General features: G+C 50.6%; 2 protein-coding genes across 5 annotated transcripts in view; one reads left to right on the top strand and one right to left on the bottom strand.

Moving 5' to 3' along the window:
• Window positions 1-3,297, bottom strand: part of KDM2B (lysine demethylase 2B) — a 152,934-nt gene extending 149,637 nt beyond the window's left edge. For 2 of the 4 annotated variants that reach the window (XR_006210196.1, XM_042963056.1), the window contains exon 1: window positions 3,115-3,297. The gene's annotated coding sequence lies outside the window, so the exon portion shown is untranslated. The remainder of the gene's footprint in view (window positions 1-3,114) is intronic. The other 2 variants (XM_042963057.1, XM_042963060.1) reach the window with 1 other exon arrangement.
• A 433-nt stretch (window positions 3,298-3,730) lies between these two features.
• ORAI1 (ORAI calcium release-activated calcium modulator 1) lies at window positions 3,731-16,984 on the top strand. Its single transcript, NM_001320171.1, has 2 exons — window positions 3,731-4,033; window positions 16,379-16,984. Exons 1-2 carry the CDS (start codon window positions 3,731-3,733, stop codon window positions 16,982-16,984), a joined length of 909 nt encoding a protein of 302 aa, NP_001307100.1.
• Window positions 16,985-17,286: the final 302 nt, after the last annotated feature.

Here is a 17,286-nt window from a genome sequence, read left to right as displayed (position 1 = left end):
AGTACTTACTATACTCATTAGTTTTCTGATTTTCCATCTGGAAAATGGTGATATTAATAGCATGAGTTGTAAAAAACTCTTGAGTTGAATACAATATATTCAATATAATAAAATAATAAACAATGAAATCATTTCACGTATTTAATATAACCTATAATATGGGGGGCCCTGGCTGATTCAGTCTGTGGAGCATGCAACTCTTGATCTTGGGTTGTGGGTTTAGGCCCATGTTGAGTATAGAGATTACTTAAAAATAAAATTTTAAGGGGCGCCTGGCTGGCTCAGTCAGTAGAGCATATGACTCTTAATCTCAGGGTCATGAGTTCAATCCCCATGATGGCCATGGAGCTACTTAAAACAATATTTAGGAGCACCTTGGGTGGCTCAGTTGGTTAAGCGTTGGACTCTTGATTTCGGCTCAGGTCATGATCCCAGGGTCATGGGATGTAGCCCCACATTGGGTTCCACGCTGAGCATGGAGCCTGCTTGAGATTCTCTATCTCTCCCTCTGTCCCTCTCCCCTGCTCTCAATCTCTTTCTCTCAAATTAAAAATAAAAAATATTAAAAAAAAATAAAATAGGGGTGCCTAGGTGACTCCACCAGTTAAGCACTGGATTTTGGCTCAGGTCAGTATTTCACAGTCTGTGTATTTGATCCCCGTGTCAGGCTCTGTGCTGACAGCCTATAGCCTGCTTCAGATTCTGTGATTCCCTCTCTCTCTGCCCCTCCGCAGCTCATGTTCTATCTCTCTCTCTCTCAAAAATAAATAAACATTACCAAAAAAAATTAAATTTAAAAAGTAAATAAATTTTTAAGGAATCTTAAAAAATAAAATAAAAAACTTAAATATATAATGAGTATATGACAACTTTAATAAAATATATCAATTATATGTAATATTATATATTAAATCATACGTGTTATATTTGTATATTATGTACTTATTTACAATATATAAATTACTTAATAATAAAGGATTTAAAATAGCACCTGTCATTAGTAAGCACTACTTAAGCATTAGCTTTTTTTCACTCCATCTTACCAGGAGCTTGCTACCCGATCTCCAAGGGCAGCTCGGGCCATCTTTGGTCAGCCCTGGGCTGTGCCCACAGCCACAGCGGCAGGGTGCAGCAACATTTTCAGTTGGATCTCTATAGGCTCACGCACAGAGTTGACTGAAAAAATTCTATTTGGATTTTTTTGGGATATAAACTCCCAAAGGCTGAGAGCACACGTCCCTGGCCACTAGGGGGAGCTACGTGTGGAGTTTGGAAGCACCGCCGGGCTGGGCAGCTTGGGTTTCAAACAGGATTCTCCAATGGTTAGTCTGGGATGGAGTTGGTGCATCTCAGGTCCCGGCTGGTGGGGAAAAGTTACTAACCACAGGCCCTTCAGGGCTATAGGACCTAGGGCCGGAAGCAGGGATTGCCCAGATGCCTCCCCTCCAAGTCTGGATAATATTTTTATTTTTTCTGCTCTGTGCATGTGGTAGGATTCAAACTGCAGAGAATTAGGAGGGGGGGAGGGGCATGATGGAGGAGTTGGAGGAAGGAAACGTGGCCTCGTCCCAACTCCAAAGCCCCCTGCTAAACTGCCACTCCCAGATCCCATTGTTCCTTCTAAATCAGCAAATCTCGCCTTCCAGCTTCCAGCCTCTTCCCCTTTCAGACGTGGCCTCCCTCAGGCCCCACCAGCTTCCAAATGTTGTGTGTACCCAATTCTGTCTGAGCAAGGATTCTTCAGACCCAAGCACATCTTATTCATTAAACATGCTTCAAATAGGAGTTTCCTGTGCACCTAATCCCGTGAGAGTCCCTGGGGTGTTGACAAAGTGACTTAAACAGACACCAACTTTGCTCTCAGGGTGCTCATTGGCTGGGGTGGGGACAAGGACAAACAGGTCAATACATAAATAAACTAGGTGATTTCAGATACTGTAGTAATCAGAATTCCAAAAGAAATAAAGTAGGGTGAGATGATGGAATATGAGATAGGGGCTACTTTAGACAGAAAGGAAAGGTCTGTCTTGGGAGGTGGCATTCGAACACAGATGGTAAGCAGAAGGAGTAACAAGTACAAAAGCCGTCAAAGAAACAAGCCCAGTGAGGTGAGATTTCAAATTCCAACTTGCCTAGTCTTCAAGAAAACGCCCAGAAAGGCCTCTGAGGAACCCCAGAGACTTTGGGGAGGAAGGAGCCTTAAGGTTTATCCCATAATGTGGGGGGTGTGGAGGAGCGCCCTCTAGTGGTGACAATAGTTAAATTTCATCATCGCTGACCTGGAATGCCACATGCCTGTGATTTGACTGGGCTAATTATGAGCTTCACTCATCACTGTCTCTCCCACATCTATTCATTCAACAGATACTTACTGAGCGCCACCTACGTGCCTAGTGCTATTCTAGATACGGGGGTACACTTGTGAACCCGACAGTAAATGTCCCTGTCCTCCCAGAGCCTAGACCTCTAACCCCACCTCACCTCTGCCTCCACTTCAGGGTCTTTGCACTTGCTATTGTCCCCTGAATACAGGCTCCTGGCTTTTTGCATCGCTGGCTCAGGTCTCATTTCAAATGTGACCAAGTCAGAAAAGTGTAAACTTATTAATTTATTGCCTGTTGTCCCCACTAAAATATGATTCCAGTAAGGTTACCATTTTCCTGGAATCCCTCAGTCTCGCACTTACTAGGCGCTCAGTAAACAGTTTCTGAATGGGTTTGAGCATTCATTCATTCAAAAAATATTTATCGGGTGCCAGCCAACCTACTACACATCAGACGCTGGTGACCCGTCAAGTGAACGGATTGAACAAAACAGACCAAAACTCCCCGACCACAGCATTCTTAAATAAAAATTGCAACCCGGGCACTACTCATCCCCTTTACCCTGCCTTTTTTTTTTTTTTTTCCCGGATACATTTATCACCCTCTAAACTATCATAATTTTACTCCTTGGTGTTTGTGTGTCTTCCCTCTAGAATATAAGCGCCACGAAGGCAGGGGATTTTGTCCATGTTGTTCACCCCTGAGCGACTAAACAAGTTGGCACCTGGTAGGTGCTCAGTAAGTAAAGACCGAATGAACTCTAGACCTCAGCCAGCTTTTTCCTACAGACCTTGAGCCACTTAGTTCCAAGGGGGAACGGGCCTCAGGAGGTGCCGAGAGGTGACCTCAGGTGGCCCGACCCAGGAGTCCGAGCTCTGGGCGAGGGGCCATCGGAGCAGCTGAGACGGGAGGCGCGGGCAGCGAGAGCCCGACACGGCCCTGAGGGCCTGGAGAGCTGCCAGAAAGAGGAGCAAACGCTCGTAGCCCGCGCCGGAGACGGTGGGCGGTGCCGTCGGAGGGCACGAGTCACATGACTTGCGCCGGTACCTCCCACCTCCCCGTGGGCGGGGTGTCAGGAATGGGCGGGGGCCATGCTAATGAGCCCAAGGGGGCGGCCAATCGCGGCGCGCGCCGAGGGTCCGGACCAAGGATCTTGGACGCCGGCTAGCGCGCAGGCTCGCGTCGGGGCCGCCCCGGGCTTTTGCAAGCGGCGCGGCGGGCCTGCGAGTTGGGGCTGCAGCAGCCTCCTCGACCTGCCTCTCGTGCTTGGCGGCCGTCTGGGTCAGGCCCGGCCCGCGCGGGGGGCAGGCGGCGGCTGCCTCAGGCGGAGGCGGAGGTGCGGCGGAGGGTGGGGGCCGCTGCCTTCGCAGGCGCCCGGGCCGGCCCGCGCCTTTGCACGGTGCTCCATGCATCCGGAGCCCGCCCCGCCCCCGAACAACAACAGCCCCGAGCTTCCCCTCAGCGGCGGCAGCACCACCAGCGGCAGCCGCCGGAGCCGCCGCCGCAGCGGGGACGGGGAGACCCCGGGGTCGTCGCCGCCGCCGCCAGCCGCCGTCACCTACCCGGACTGGATCGGCCAGAGTTACTCCGAGGTGATGAGCCTCAACGAGCACTCGATGCAGGCGCTGTCCTGGCGCAAGCTTTACTTGAGCCGTGCCAAGCTCAAAGCCTCTAGCCGGACCTCTGCTCTGCTCTCCGGCTTCGCCATGGTGAGCTCGGGCCGCCCTGCCCTGCCCCCTCTCCTGTCCTGGCCGCTCCCGCCCGCAGCCCCGACGGTGCCCACAGGAAGCAAGCTGGGCGGGCCGGGAGGGCAGGGGATGCGGGAAAGATCTGGGAGAAAGGTGTTGTGGACGCTGGGGGGTGGGAAGTCCAGAGTGCTGGACGTGAGGAAAAGTGGGCGACAAGTGACACCTGGTGTGGGAGACTGGGTGTCATAGAAATTGTCCAGAGTTGGGGGGCTCAGGTGCCTTCAAATGGGCAAGTTTGATGAAGCAAATAGGGAGGAAAGAGCAGTATCTTAGAAGTGGATCTGTAAGAAGACAGTCCCACATATATGTTCAGGGGGAAAGGAAGGACGGAAAGGGTGTGATCTCCTTGGGAGCAGGTGTCAAGAGGTGGAGAGGGACCCTCGAGCTGTCTCTCACATGACCTCATACTTGAGGCCAAAAGGTATTGGCCATGTCCTTTTATCACCTAGTGGAGGGGATTTCCTGACAACCTTTCTCCCACTGCATTTTCCGAGAGCCTCAGCCTGGGGTTTTGACAACCGCTCTCCACTCTCAGTCTACTCTTCAGAAACTTGCCACTGAGTCACTGGGTGTGGGGGAGGCCGGTGGGACATATTCCCCATGAATGGGCTTTCGGCTGATCTGGGGGGTCAGGCATAGTTTCCTCTTCCCATGCCAGGCTGGGCTGCTGCGAGAAGCCTCTGAGAGGTGGTGTAGGTGAGGCTGCAGGTTGGACCAAGAAGTGGCCCTGAGGATGCCTTCAGGCCTGGAGTCTCCCAGGGCGGGGCCTACAGAACAATTCGTGATTATCACTGTGTGACATCAACCTGTGTGAGTGGGGTCTCCCCCCCCCCCCAAGGTCCCTAGCCCAGAGCACTCCCGCCTCCCCAGTGAGTGAGCTAAGCCCTTGGCCTTGAGGGAGGGAGTGGCTGCACCCTCGTGTTTTCTTGGGAGTGTGTCTGGTACTCTCCCTGTGTTCTACAAACAAGTGGGCCGGACGCAATGGAGCCTGAACTTTTTAGAAGCCCTGAGCAGGCCCAGAGCACACGGGGCCTCAGTGGAAAAGCCAGGTGGTCCGGTGGGGAAGAGCTCTCCCTAGGTCTGCCACTGCCTGGGTGACCTGAGACACATTTCTCTCTGGATCTTGATTTCTGAATCAGTAAATGAAGGCTGCTATTTAGAAGTATCTCTAAGAATTAGGGGTGCCTGGGTGGCTCAGTCGGTTGGGCGTCCGACTTCAGCTCAGGTCATATCTCACGGCTCCGCTCACGAGTCGCAGCCCCTTGTCGCCCTCTGTGCTGACAGCTCAGAGCCTGGAACCTGCTTCAGATTCTGTGTCTCCCTCTCTCTCTGCCCCTCCCCCACTTGTGCTCTGTTCGTGTTTATAATGAATAAACATTTTTAAAAATTAAAAAGAAAAAAAAAAGAATTAAATCGAGGGAGCCCTTGAGAGGAGATGAGAGAATGTGTGTGTTTGTGTGAGGGAGTGGCACCCTAGTGTTTAGTTTAGGTCATATGATGGAATTCTGTTCTGTCATTCCCAGATCCTTGGAGACAAGTCTGAGCCTTTTGCCTGAAGAATCTTTAAGACTAGCTGACATTTACCAATCACTCACCCTGTACTAGGCATCCTGTAGGTTCCCTAAACTTCCACGCTAATTCCTCAACTACCCTTTCAGGTGGTTTTGCCACGGAACTTTCCCAAGGCGATACGGTACTCTACTAGAGCAGGATTTGAACCTGAGTCTGCAGGCTCAGAACTGTCTTGGGCACTTGTGCCTTTTGTGGGTGTGTGGAGTTCTGACCAACGTCCAGCCAGGGACATGTTCGACCAGGACTCCTGGGAGATGGGAAATAGAGCAGGAAAGTTTCTTCTAAGCAAAATAAAAACGTTACAGTTTGGGGGCAGGGAGTGACACCATTAGCTTCTCACAGCTGTGCACTGAATTTAAGATGGTGGCATACCTGTTCCCCTTTTTCTTGGGGTCATAAATTCATAACTGCCGAGCCCCCTTCCCACTTCGGGAGAACTGAGGATCTAATGGGTAGCACTTTCCTGCCCTCTGGAGTCCTGTTAGGCCTGGAGAAGCTAGCCTCTCAATCAGATGGCACCTTCCTCTTCCTCCTGCTAAGAATATGGTGCAGGAAGTCAGGAAGCAGGGCAGCCAGTGGCATTGGGTGGGCCTTGGCTCATCCAGACTATATCTTGGGGACCTCTATTTCCCTGGTCAGGGGGTGCCTGGCTGGCTCAGTTGGAAGAGCATGCCACTCTTGATCTCGGGGTTGTGAGTTCGAGCCCCATGTTAAGTGTAAAGATTACTTTAAAAAAAAAAAAAACTACAAAAGAAAAATCTTTATATTTTCCCTGGTCAGGGTGGAGAAGCCTTCCTGGCTCCACAGATGAACTCCCCAAAGTTCTTCTGACAGGGAAGGGCGAGCCCCATCACAGCCTGTGTTCTGGGAAAGTGGTTACAAGGGGGCAACTGTTGTGAGTCTGTAAATCTATGGGAGAAATGGAGTTGGCCTGGACAGACAGATCGAAGAGGCAGGCAGGTCTACCTTGCTCCACTCCCCACTACAGACACCCAGCCTTGTGAGTGAGCCTCTGAGAGGAAGGGGTGCCACACAGCCCGGCACCATGGAAACAGTGGCAAGTTTCCTGGACTACTCTCCCTTGGCCCGTGAGTCAGCACAACCAACTTCCTGCCCCCAGAGGGCTTCCTTCCTAGAGACATGGAAAACCAGAGGCACTGATGTGACCTCCGATCTCCAAAGGTAGGAGAGTTGGCAAGGCTACCAGGCTCGCCTGCTCAGCAGGTGAGATTGAGGGAGGGTCTCTGAAGAGCCCGGAGGGGATTGAGAGACTCCCCCCTTGTGGGCGGAAGGACCTGGCCAGGTGCCCTGATGTGCTGGGGAGATAGGCTGCAGGATCTCAGATAAGCGGCTTATATTCTTTGAAGCCAGTTTCCTCATGTGGACAAAACGGGTACCTATCCTGCTCTCGTCTTACATGAGGATTCGTTATGAGTCCTGACTGAGCCCACCAGAGGTTGAGGAATTGTCAGAATCTGATTGTACACACCGTAGCTGGACCCTCTCTCGTCTGCAAACAAGAATCCTACTCCTGACAGCATTTCTGGAAACAACATGCCTTTGCTAGGCTCAGCATCCGGACTCCCTAAACCAGGGGCCCTGGATACATAGCACATGGTCAGCATCCTGCAGGAGCTCCTGGAGATGAGGGTATGACTCAAGTCACCTGTGCCTCAGTTTATCTAAGTGAGAGGCAGCCCCCTCGGCCTGACCCTGTGCCTTGCGGGACCATGGCAAGCACACTGGCAATCTTGGTTTGCTGCGGAGGGCAGGCTGTAACGTTAGCCTAAGCAGAAGATAATTGGGAAGGTCAGCTTGCTGCCGTAAACAAAATGCTTTCCACAACCTGGGATCAATTATTTTTGGATTATCTGCCTCCTCAAGTTCTCTGCCCGCCAGCACCCTTTTGTTCCCGGGTCCCAGAACGGGTTCAGAAGTTGCTTGGAATGTCTGTGAAAATGAGTTGGAAGGAAGGGCTGAAATCATAAGACATTGAGCCTCTGGGATACGTTGTTCAGAGTTCAGGGGGGCATGGAGACGAGTAAGAAATAACCGTTACTACTCATAGTGCTAATTACTAAATAGTGATCATTGCTTTTGTTGATTGGGCTCTTGCAGTAGGCCAGGCGTTGTGCTAAGTGTTTTATTTGCACCATCTCTTGTGATCTTCACACGATCTGTGGAGGGCAGGCGAGGGCAGGTGCTTTGTCCCAGGTGGATAATTTGGCTGGGGTTGCTTGGCCGGTGAGCTGCAGAGCCCTGTGACCCTGGGGTGGCCCCATCGCTAGGGGGAAACACCGGGAGTGGTAGGAGGACAGAGCTCGAGGCCCGAATACGGCAGAGCAAAGAAAGAACAAGGACTCTGGAGCCAGACAACTTGGGTTTAAATCCCAGCTTTACCGCTTACAACTGTGAGGTCCTGGGGAAGTCACTTAATGTCTCGGGGCCTTCGCTTCCTTACCTGTAAAATGAGGATAATGGCAGTACCTGCCTCACAGAGTTGGTGTGAGGGTTCATTGCGTTAGTACTTGCAAAGCACTTAGAACATACCTGGCCCAGGTTTTCAGGAATCTCGCTCACCCTTGTTCCCATGGGACTACTTTGGTAAGGGTTAACTGATTTCTTTTTCTTTTTTTTTTTTTTTAAGTTATCTCTATACCCAACGTGGGGCTTGAACTTACAACCCCACCATCAAGAGTTGAACGCTCTACCCACTGAGCCAGCCAGCCAGGCGCCCCAGGGGTGAACTGATTCCAAACAGTGTGATTCCAGAGGTGATAGAGTCAGAGCTCGGGAAGAACCCTCCTATCAGAGGAAGTGTTGGGAGCAAAGTTACAAAATGGGAAATTTAGGGTCTCAGGGAAAAGTGGCGGGGCAGGTGTGGCTGGAGTTGAGGGTGTGTAGGGAGTAGTTGAGAAAGGTGAATCTAGTCAGGTAAGGTGTTGCTTGGCTTTGACTGGCTGTTTCTGAAATCTGCATTCTTGTGTAGGCAGTGGGAGGCATTAGGGTTTTGGAGGAGAGGAGTTGTGTGATGAATTCTAGAATAATCTTGATGATGTTACTACTATTTACTAACCACTAGATATGAATGACCCTGGACCCTTTTCTTTCATTCTTATTTTATCCTCAGATCAACTCTTTTTTTTTTTTTTAAGTTTATTTATTTTAGAGAGAGAGAGAGAGAGAGCGAGCTCGAGTGGGGGAGGGGCAGAGAGAGACTCTCTAGCTATCAGTGCTGGGCTCAAACTCCCTAGCCATGAACCATGAGATCATGACCAGAACCAAAATCAAGAGTCAGACATTTAACCCAACTGAGCCACCCAGGCCCCCTCCTCAGACCAACTCTAAAAGATATTTACTATAGATAGAAAAACTAAGGCTCTTAGAAACATAGAAGTTAAGATACCCAGCTAGTAAAATTCATGGACTGGTAGGTCTGACTTGGAGCCATTTCTACTTAACTGCCCTCTGGCTGCTGTAGCTGGTTGATAGCTGGGCCTTTGAATCCTTCCAGATGTGGGGTTCTGCACTCCAGGCTGTTTATAAATGGAAATTTGTCTAATGCCCCAAGGGGAGGGTGCTCCCTGCCTCTCAGAGAAGCCTTTTGTAAAACTTCACAAGTGTCTGTCCTGCATTTCTGGAATTTTCAGCTGGGATTTGTATTGAGTTCTGCCAGTTGTTGGGTGCAGGTCTGGCAAAGGAGAGAACTCTAGGGTTTCTTAAGATGGCATGATAGTAATCAATGTTTGGGGCTGGGGTGGGGTCCCTTGGAGAAGTAAAGCTGAGAAAGTTTAAGTAAAAGCCAGCAGGTTTCTCTCTAATGGGACTTCTGGGTAGCTTTTTTTTTTTTTTTTTTAATGTTTATTTATTTTTGAGAGACAGAGAGAGACAGAGTGCAAGTGAGGGAGGGGCAGAGAGAGAGGGAGACACAGAATCCGAAGCAGGCTCCAGGCTCTGAGCTGTCAGCACAGAGCCTGACATGGGGTTTGAACTCATGAACTGCGAGATCACGAACTGAGCCGAAGTTGGACGCTTAACCAACTGAGCCACCCAGGTGTCCCTGATTTATTTCTTCAACAGTGTTTTACCGTGGCCCCTAGAGGGAAGAGGAACAGTGCTGGATCCTGGGGAAACAGGAAATAAGAGTATAGTGGAGGAAGCAAGTCATATAGTTACGTCTTTAGGACATGTTCGATAAGTGTAGTAGCAGGAGAGTGTGGATTGAAGGACATTTACCACAATCTGAAAATACTTATTTTGCCTAAATATTCAGTGCCTGCCATGCTCGCTGCGGCAGAGATTTTGCTGTCCTAGTTCCTGAACTTTCTCGGAGCCACAAGGTCCTCCAGGCACATAGTAAGCTCTCAATACATACTTCCCATAAGTAGGTGAATGGTCTCATCCTCACCTGAGAGGCCACAGAACAGGGGTGACTTGGAAGGTAAAACCAAGGAATTGGAATTAGCTAGATCAAGAGAAAGCCCAGGGGTACCTAGGTGGCTCAGTTGGTTGAGCTTCTGACTTTGGCTCGGGTTATGATCTCAGGGTTCATGAGTTCAAGCCCTCCATCGGGCTCTGGGCTGACAGGTCAGAGCCTGGAGCCTGCTTTGGATTCTGTGTCTCTCTGTCCCTCTGCCCCTCCCCCCAAATAAATATTTTTTTTAAAAATTTAAAAAAGAAAGAAAGAAAGAGCCTAGGCCTGTACTTCCCCCAACCAGCAAGTTCAACAAATTTAGCTTATGACCTATATTTAGTGAATCACCACCAGGTTTTTGTTTTTGTTTTTTGTTGTTATTGTTGTTTTCAAATGAAATAAGAATGGAATGAAATAGCATGCACTGGGTGTTGTAAGGCTAGGCTATATTACCTTCCTTTAAGAAGAAGTATTGTGGGGCACCTGGGTGGCTCAGTCGGTTGAGCATCCGACTTCCACTCAGGTCATGATCTCACAGTTCATGAGTTCGAGCTCCACGCCGGGCTCTGTGCTGACAGCCCAGAGCCTGCTTCGGATTCTGTGTCTCCCTCTCTCTCTGCCCCTTCCCCGCTCATGCTCTGTCTCTCAAAGATGAATAAACGTTAAAAAAAAATTTTTAAAAAAAGAAGAAGAAGAAGTATTGTTTGGGGAAACTTTTGTTTCTGTTAACAAATGTGTTTCTCTTTATGGAAACATTTGGAGTACTGGACTGAAGTGGTCAAAAGAGTTTATAAACCACTAGACAAGGCCTCAATTCTTTCTTAATAAATGGTTTGCATTTGAGGTAGTGCGGCAAGCTCAGACAACTCTGGATGACCTGGGTGGCTGTGCTTGGTGGCCCTCCTGTTCCAGGCCCAGCCACCCACCCTCCTTAAGGAGTGAACAGTGAAGCTTCGGCTTAGAAAAGGACAGTTGGCTCTCCCAACTGTGGGTGCTGGGGTCGGGCCAGGCATGGGAGGACTGTCTCAGAAGGGCCTGGACTTCGAGTCACCAGGTGGCAGGGGTCTCCATGGAGCCCAGCAGGGGCGAGGAATGATGGTTGGCATTCGGGCGTAGCGGGCACATGCCTGGCAAAGCCAGCCAGGCCCCACCCTTTGTAGAGTCCTATGGTCATCTTCTTGTCTCATACTTGAAAATTGGCATCCCAGTGTTCACCGTGCGGGATCCACGGACCAGTGTGAGGTGGGGCTGGCAGTCTCTCGTCCTTCCTATCCCTTTAGGCCCCATGTGGCCAGGTTCAAGCAGGCCCTTGGCTGGCTGGGAGCTGTTTATTTTGGGTTAACAGGCCCAGCACTCTGGCTATATTTACCTTGTGAAGTTGCTTGCAATCTGATCTGATCTGATCTCTCTGGGACTGAGCTGGGGCCCTGGGAGTCGCCTGCCAGATTCCGCGAGGCCCCCTTGACTTTACTCTTGCTATCTGTGGGGAGATTTCCCAAGCGGGAAGCGTTCTGGAAAAAACAGTGGCTTGTATTCCTGTGAATGGTTTTCATCAGGATCCAAGACGTGTGCCATCCATTCCTTCTCAGTCCACATTATTCTTTCCGCAGCCCCATGGCACTGAACTCTGCCCCTAGTGTGGGAACAGTACATACAGCCAGCCTGCATGGTCAAAGCCCCAGGAATTATAGGGGCTGGTGAGGGTAATGGGGTTTCTTCCAGAGCTTGGGAGCAGGGCTTTTCCTCTTCCTCAAAGTGCCCAGCGTTTCAGGCTTTGCCGCCAGCCTCTCCCCAGCTCAAGACCTCTGGGAGAGCTGGCCAGTTCTGGTGTCCCCAGGTCAGGTCCGTTCCAACAGCTGTGATTTCTGGTCCTGGATCCTGTGAGTATGACAAATGGTGTGGAAAGCGTGGTCTCTGTCCTGCTGAGGTAGCCATCTGGCACCGTGTGGTTTGGGGCACACTTTCCCCTTACGCCCCAGGTTTGGAACTTGGGCAGATGAGGCCCAGAGTGGGGATCTGACCCTCTCACCCACCCCAGGGGGCAGAACCTTGGCTCATGGGATCAGTTCTCTCATGGGATCAGCTGAGGGTGTCCAGGGACTATTTCTTTCTTTCTTTCTTTCTTTCTTTCTTTCTTTCTTTCTTTCTTTCTTTCTTTCTTTCTTTCTTTCTCTCTCTCTCTCTCTCTCTCTCTCTCTCTCTCTCTCTTTGTTAAAGTTTATTTAAGCAATCTCAACACCCAACATGGGGCTCGAACTCATGACCCCAAGATCAAGAGCCGCATACTCTACCCACGGAGCCAACCAGGCACCCCTGGGCTATTTCTCTTCTGCTTCAAGCCCCATGTTTTTCTTTTTAACTAAAATTTATTGTGCACCTCCTGTAGCCTGGCCCTGTGGTAAATGCTTACATGTCAAGACCTTATTTAGTCTCCTCAGCAACTGTCTTAGTCCATCTGGGCCGCTGTACCAGAATAACAAACTGGGTGGCTTATAAACAACAGACATTTATTTCCTCACAGTTCTGGAGACTGGACATCCAAGATCAAGGTGTCAGCAGATTCGGAATCTGTGGAGGGGCTGGCTTCCTGATTCAAAGCTGCTGTCTACTCACTCTGCCCTCCCATGGCTGGAGTGGCAAGGGGCTCTCTGGGCTCTCTCACTCTTTTTGTTCTTTTTCTTTTAGAGAGTGTGATCGGGGGAGAACGACAGAGAGAGAGAGAGAGAGAGAGAGAGAGAGAGAGAGAGAGGGAATCCTAAGCAGGTTCCATGCATAAACACATACACCCCCCCCCCTTTTTTTTTTAATTTATATATTTATTTTGAGAGAGAGAGCACAAGCAGGGGAGGGGCAGAGAGAGAGGGAGAGAGAATCCCAGGCAGGCTCCGCAGGGCTCCATCTCAGCAACAGTGAGATCATGACCTGACCCGAAATCAAGAGTGGATGCTTAACCCACTGAGCCACCCAGGTGCCCCCGGGCTCTCTTTTGTAGGGACACTAACCTGTTGCGAGGGCTCCACCCTCTTGACCGAATCATCTCCCAAAGGCCCCACCTCCTATTACTATTACACTGGGGATTAGGGTTTCAAGGTGAGAATTTAGAGGGAACAGAAGCATTCAGTCTGTAGGGGCACCCAGGTGAGAAAGAGCTTCTATTATCCACTTTGCACATGGGCTTTAAAGCCACATGGATCTGAGTTCAGAGCTCCCACTTAGAAGCAGTCTGACCCCTGGAAAAGCTGACCTCGCCTCTCTGAGCCCATTTTTCCTCATTTGTAAAAGAATAATGATGTTGCTCATAATCGTTGATACTTTGTTAAGCTTACTGTATGCCAGCTCCTGTTCCAAGGGCTTTATATTCATTAGCTCATTAAATGGTCATAACAACCATAAGAAGTGGGCCCCTGTTTTATTGATGTGACACAGAGAGGTTGAAATACTTGTCCAAGGTCACCAGCTTTGTAAGTGGAGAAGCCAGTTCATCCTTAATGGCTACATAGAAGGGGAGACACCAGGTAAGGGAACAGATTAGTTACCTGTATATGTCCCCCTGGAATATACCCCAGCATTCAGTTCAGCCTGATGTACCTCATGGGTCTGGATATTTCCAGTGAGTGAATAAATAGCCAGTGGACCTGAGGCAGCCAAGCAGCCAGCGGGCTCTCCTGCTTGTCCCTTCTCCAGTTTCAGGTTCCGGGGCAACAGGCCAAAAACAGGAAGAGGAAGTGCTGGGGGTGGGGAGGTGGTGGCAGAAGGCATGCATTGCTGGAGGGTGTCCCCCTCCCTTTCCAGCGTGGGCAGGCTTGGTGGCTGAGAACAGGGGTCCCTGGGATGTGTCCCTTAACTCACTGTGCCCTGATGGCCTGCCCTCACCCGTGTGTACTAAGAATTCTCAGGATTGGCATTAGGCCACCAGTGATCTTAAAAAACAGTTGAAATCCTGATGGCACTGCCCCAGATTTATATGAGTTTGAAACATTTTGTAAACTCCTGGGCTGAACAGTTCATACAGTCATCAACTGGGGCAAGTCTGGGGCAAGTCTGTGAATCTCGTTGAAATTGTCTGAAAAGCCCTGTGAATATATATGCCTGGATGTTCGAAGGAGGATATCCATTATTTTCATCAGATTCTCAAGGTGTCAGACCCCAAATAAGCTTTAGCCTGTGACCTTAATCTCGCCATGTTCCCTCCTTTTACAGACAAGAGGGGAAGGTTTTGACCAAGGTCAAATAAGGAAAGTGGTTCTGGAGCCAGACTCAGGCCCCCCACTTTGGCCTTGGTGTTCTTTCAGCCCAGGTATACCCTTCCAGTGGAGAGTAGAAACCCCACACAATTCCATATAGAGATAGTGGGTTTGGGGATGAAGGTTTCTAAACTGAAAAAATGATAATAAAGCTCACTTTTATTGAGTATTTACTTTCTGCCAGGCACTAAGTATTTTACATGGGATTAACTCGGTCCTCACAACAATGCTCTGAGTCATGTACTATTATTCCCATTTTACAGATAAGGAAACTGAGGCCCAGAAAGTTGAAGGAGCTTGCTAGAATCACAGCTGAATAAAGGGCAGAGGAGTCAGGGTTCAAAGCCAGGCAGCCTGGCTCTAGAGCCCGTGATCCTGACCAATGCCCCACACTGCCTTTCCTGGTCAAAGGAAGGGTAGAGAGAGAGATGAGAAATGAAAGCAAGCAGGGCCAGGCAAACAGGCAGGAGAGCTAGTGGGGAAAGAAAGAGCCCCATCCCCCGCCTCCAGGGTAAGGAGGGGTCAGGGTCACCTGGTATGGGGCTAGTGGATACATTTCAGCATTGGACCTCCCCTCTCTGAGCCTGGTACCCACATAGCAAACATTTTATGAAAGGCCACTCACTATCCTTAATGGTATTGCCATTGGCGTTTGCTGCCCCAGTCCCTCCAGCCTGGCAGGCAGACCCTGGCAGTGTGCCCACTGCTCGCTGTTCCTGGTCCAGATCTGATGAGCTGGCATCTTCACATGGGGGTGATTTGCAAGGCCCAAGTGAGAAGCAGCAGGTGGCAGGCCCAGAACGTGCCCCTGGTGACCCTGGGTCCACAGGTCTCCAGGAACTGGGGAGCAGCTAGTGCGTCAGCCGTGGGGCCCAGAGCTGGGGCGAGTGCAGGAGATGGCCCCAGGGCTTGCCAATCACACTGCAACAGCGCCTGGCTCAGTCTCTTTGAGGAAGCTTCACGTTCCTCGTTGGTTGGTGCACTGTGTCCTTAGAAAGGGTTGGGCCTGGCCTGGGAGGGCCTTCATCTCTCTACCCCACCCCTCTCCTTCTCCCTGGAGCAGGGAGTAAAGGAGAAGCCTGTGCTTGGGAACATATGTTAGGCCAACAGAGAGGGCCGCTGGTGGTTTGGTGGTTGTGCTTTTTTTTTTTTTTTAATGCAAACTGTATCATAGTAAAATATACATCAAACATACCATCTTTTTTTTTAAGTTTGTTTATTTTTTGAGAAGCAGAGCATGAGCGGGGGAGGGGCAGAGAGCTCTGGAATCACAGAATCCAAAGCGCTCTGCGCTGATAGCAGAGAGCCAGATGCAGGGCTCGAACTCACAAACCACGAGATCATGACCTGAGCCAAAGTCAGACGCTTAACTGAGCCACCCAGGCAGGCGCCCCTCAAACTTACCATCTTAACCGTTTGTGGTTTGGCTTTAAATACCTGGCTGGTTGGTAGGAGCAGTGGATACTATTTGGGAGATGTTTACCATGTACCAGGGACTCTGATTTCATTTTTTTTTTAATTTTTTTAAAAATGTTTATTTATTTTTGAGAGAGAGAGCATGAGCAGGGGAGGAGCAGAGAGAGAGGGAGACACAAAATCTGAAACAGGCTCCAGGCTTTGAGCTGTCAGCGCAGAGCCCGACGCGGGGCTCGAACTCACAAACCGTGAGATCATGACCTGAGCCAAAGCCGGATGCTCAACCTACTGAGCCACCCAGGCACCCCTCTGACTTCACTGTTAAAATAATCCTGTGAACTACTGTGATATCTCTGTTTCACAAATAAAGAAGTTGAGGCTCAGTGGCTTTCCCAAGGACATGTGGCCCGCGAATAGCAGAACTGAGATTCACATCCAGGCAGCCTGGGCTCCAAACCTGCTATCTTCACTAGTACTTTCTCAACCCTAAGTGAGGGGGTGCTCTTACCCCCGTTATATAGATCAGGAAACCAAGGCTTGGAGAGGCCAGGTTGATTTGCCCAGGGTCCGAGAGCTTGATGGGAGGGGAGCCAGGATTTGAGTGTGGTTCTGTGGGCCATGACAATCCTGGCACTCAGCCTGCCTCTCCCCTGCCCCTAGGTGGCGATGGTGGAGGTGCAGCTAGATGCCGACCATGACTACCCTCCCGGGCTGCTCATCGCCTTTAGTGCATGCACCACGGTGCTGGTGGCCGTGCACCTGTTTGCACTTATGATCAGCACCTGCATCCTGCCCAACATCGAGGCGGTGAGCAACGTGCATAACCTCAACTCGGTCAAGGAGTCACCCCATGAGCGCATGCACCGCCACATCGAGCTGGCCTGGGCCTTTTCCACGGTCATCGGCACGCTGCTCTTCCTGGCTGAAGTGGTGCTGCTCTGCTGGGTCAAGTTCTTGCCTCTCAAGAAGCAGCCCGGGCAGCTGCGGCCCACCAGCAAGCCCCCGGCCAGCGATGCAGTCGCCAACGTCAGCAGCACTGGTGGCATCACTCCGGGCCAAGCCGCCGCCATCGCCTCCACCACCATCATGGTCCCTTTTGGCCTGGTCTTCATCGTCTTTGCCGTCCACTTCTACCGCTCATTGGTCAGCCATAAGACGGACCGACAGTTCCAGGAGCTCAACGAGCTGGCCGAGTTCGCCCGCTTGCAGGACCAGCTGGACCACAGAGGGGATCACCCCCTGACGCCCGGCAGCCACTATGCATAAGCCCTTCTGGGCCTGGGCACTTCAGATCTTTGGCCTTACGCCGCTCCCCACGACCTCGTCCTGCCCCAGCCTTAAGGACAGCCAGCTCCAGGGATTGGGCTTTTGTCACGGGGGCAGAGAGTGGAGGGAAGAGGCTTCTTCTTCTTTATTTTTTTTTTTTTAAGAGAAATGACTGCACTTTGAAACTTTCCTTTAAGAGAATAAGCACTTCCTGTTCTTCCAGCTTTGGGTTTACCTCCTGTTAGGAGGCCGCCGGTGGGAGCCACAGTGGGGACAAATGCTCCCTTTGTCCCTCCTCCTCC

Source organism: Panthera tigris, chromosome D3 (genome assembly GCF_018350195.1).
Source record: "Panthera tigris isolate Pti1 chromosome D3, P.tigris_Pti1_mat1.1, whole genome shotgun sequence".
NCBI lineage: Eukaryota > Metazoa > Chordata > Mammalia > Carnivora > Felidae > Panthera > Panthera tigris.
The sequence above is the reverse complement of the archived record's forward strand: the minus strand, read 5'-3'. Positions and strand labels throughout refer to the sequence as shown.

Coding starts and splice junctions, on each gene's coding strand:
- ORAI1 (NM_001320171.1), top strand. CDS start 3,731: ATGCATCCGGAGCCCGCCCCGCCCCCGAACAACAACAGCCCCGAGCTT. Junction 4,034..16,378: donor TGCTCTCCGGCTTCGCCATG/GTGAGCTCGGGC, acceptor CCCTGCCCCTAG/GTGGCGATGGTGGAGGTGCA.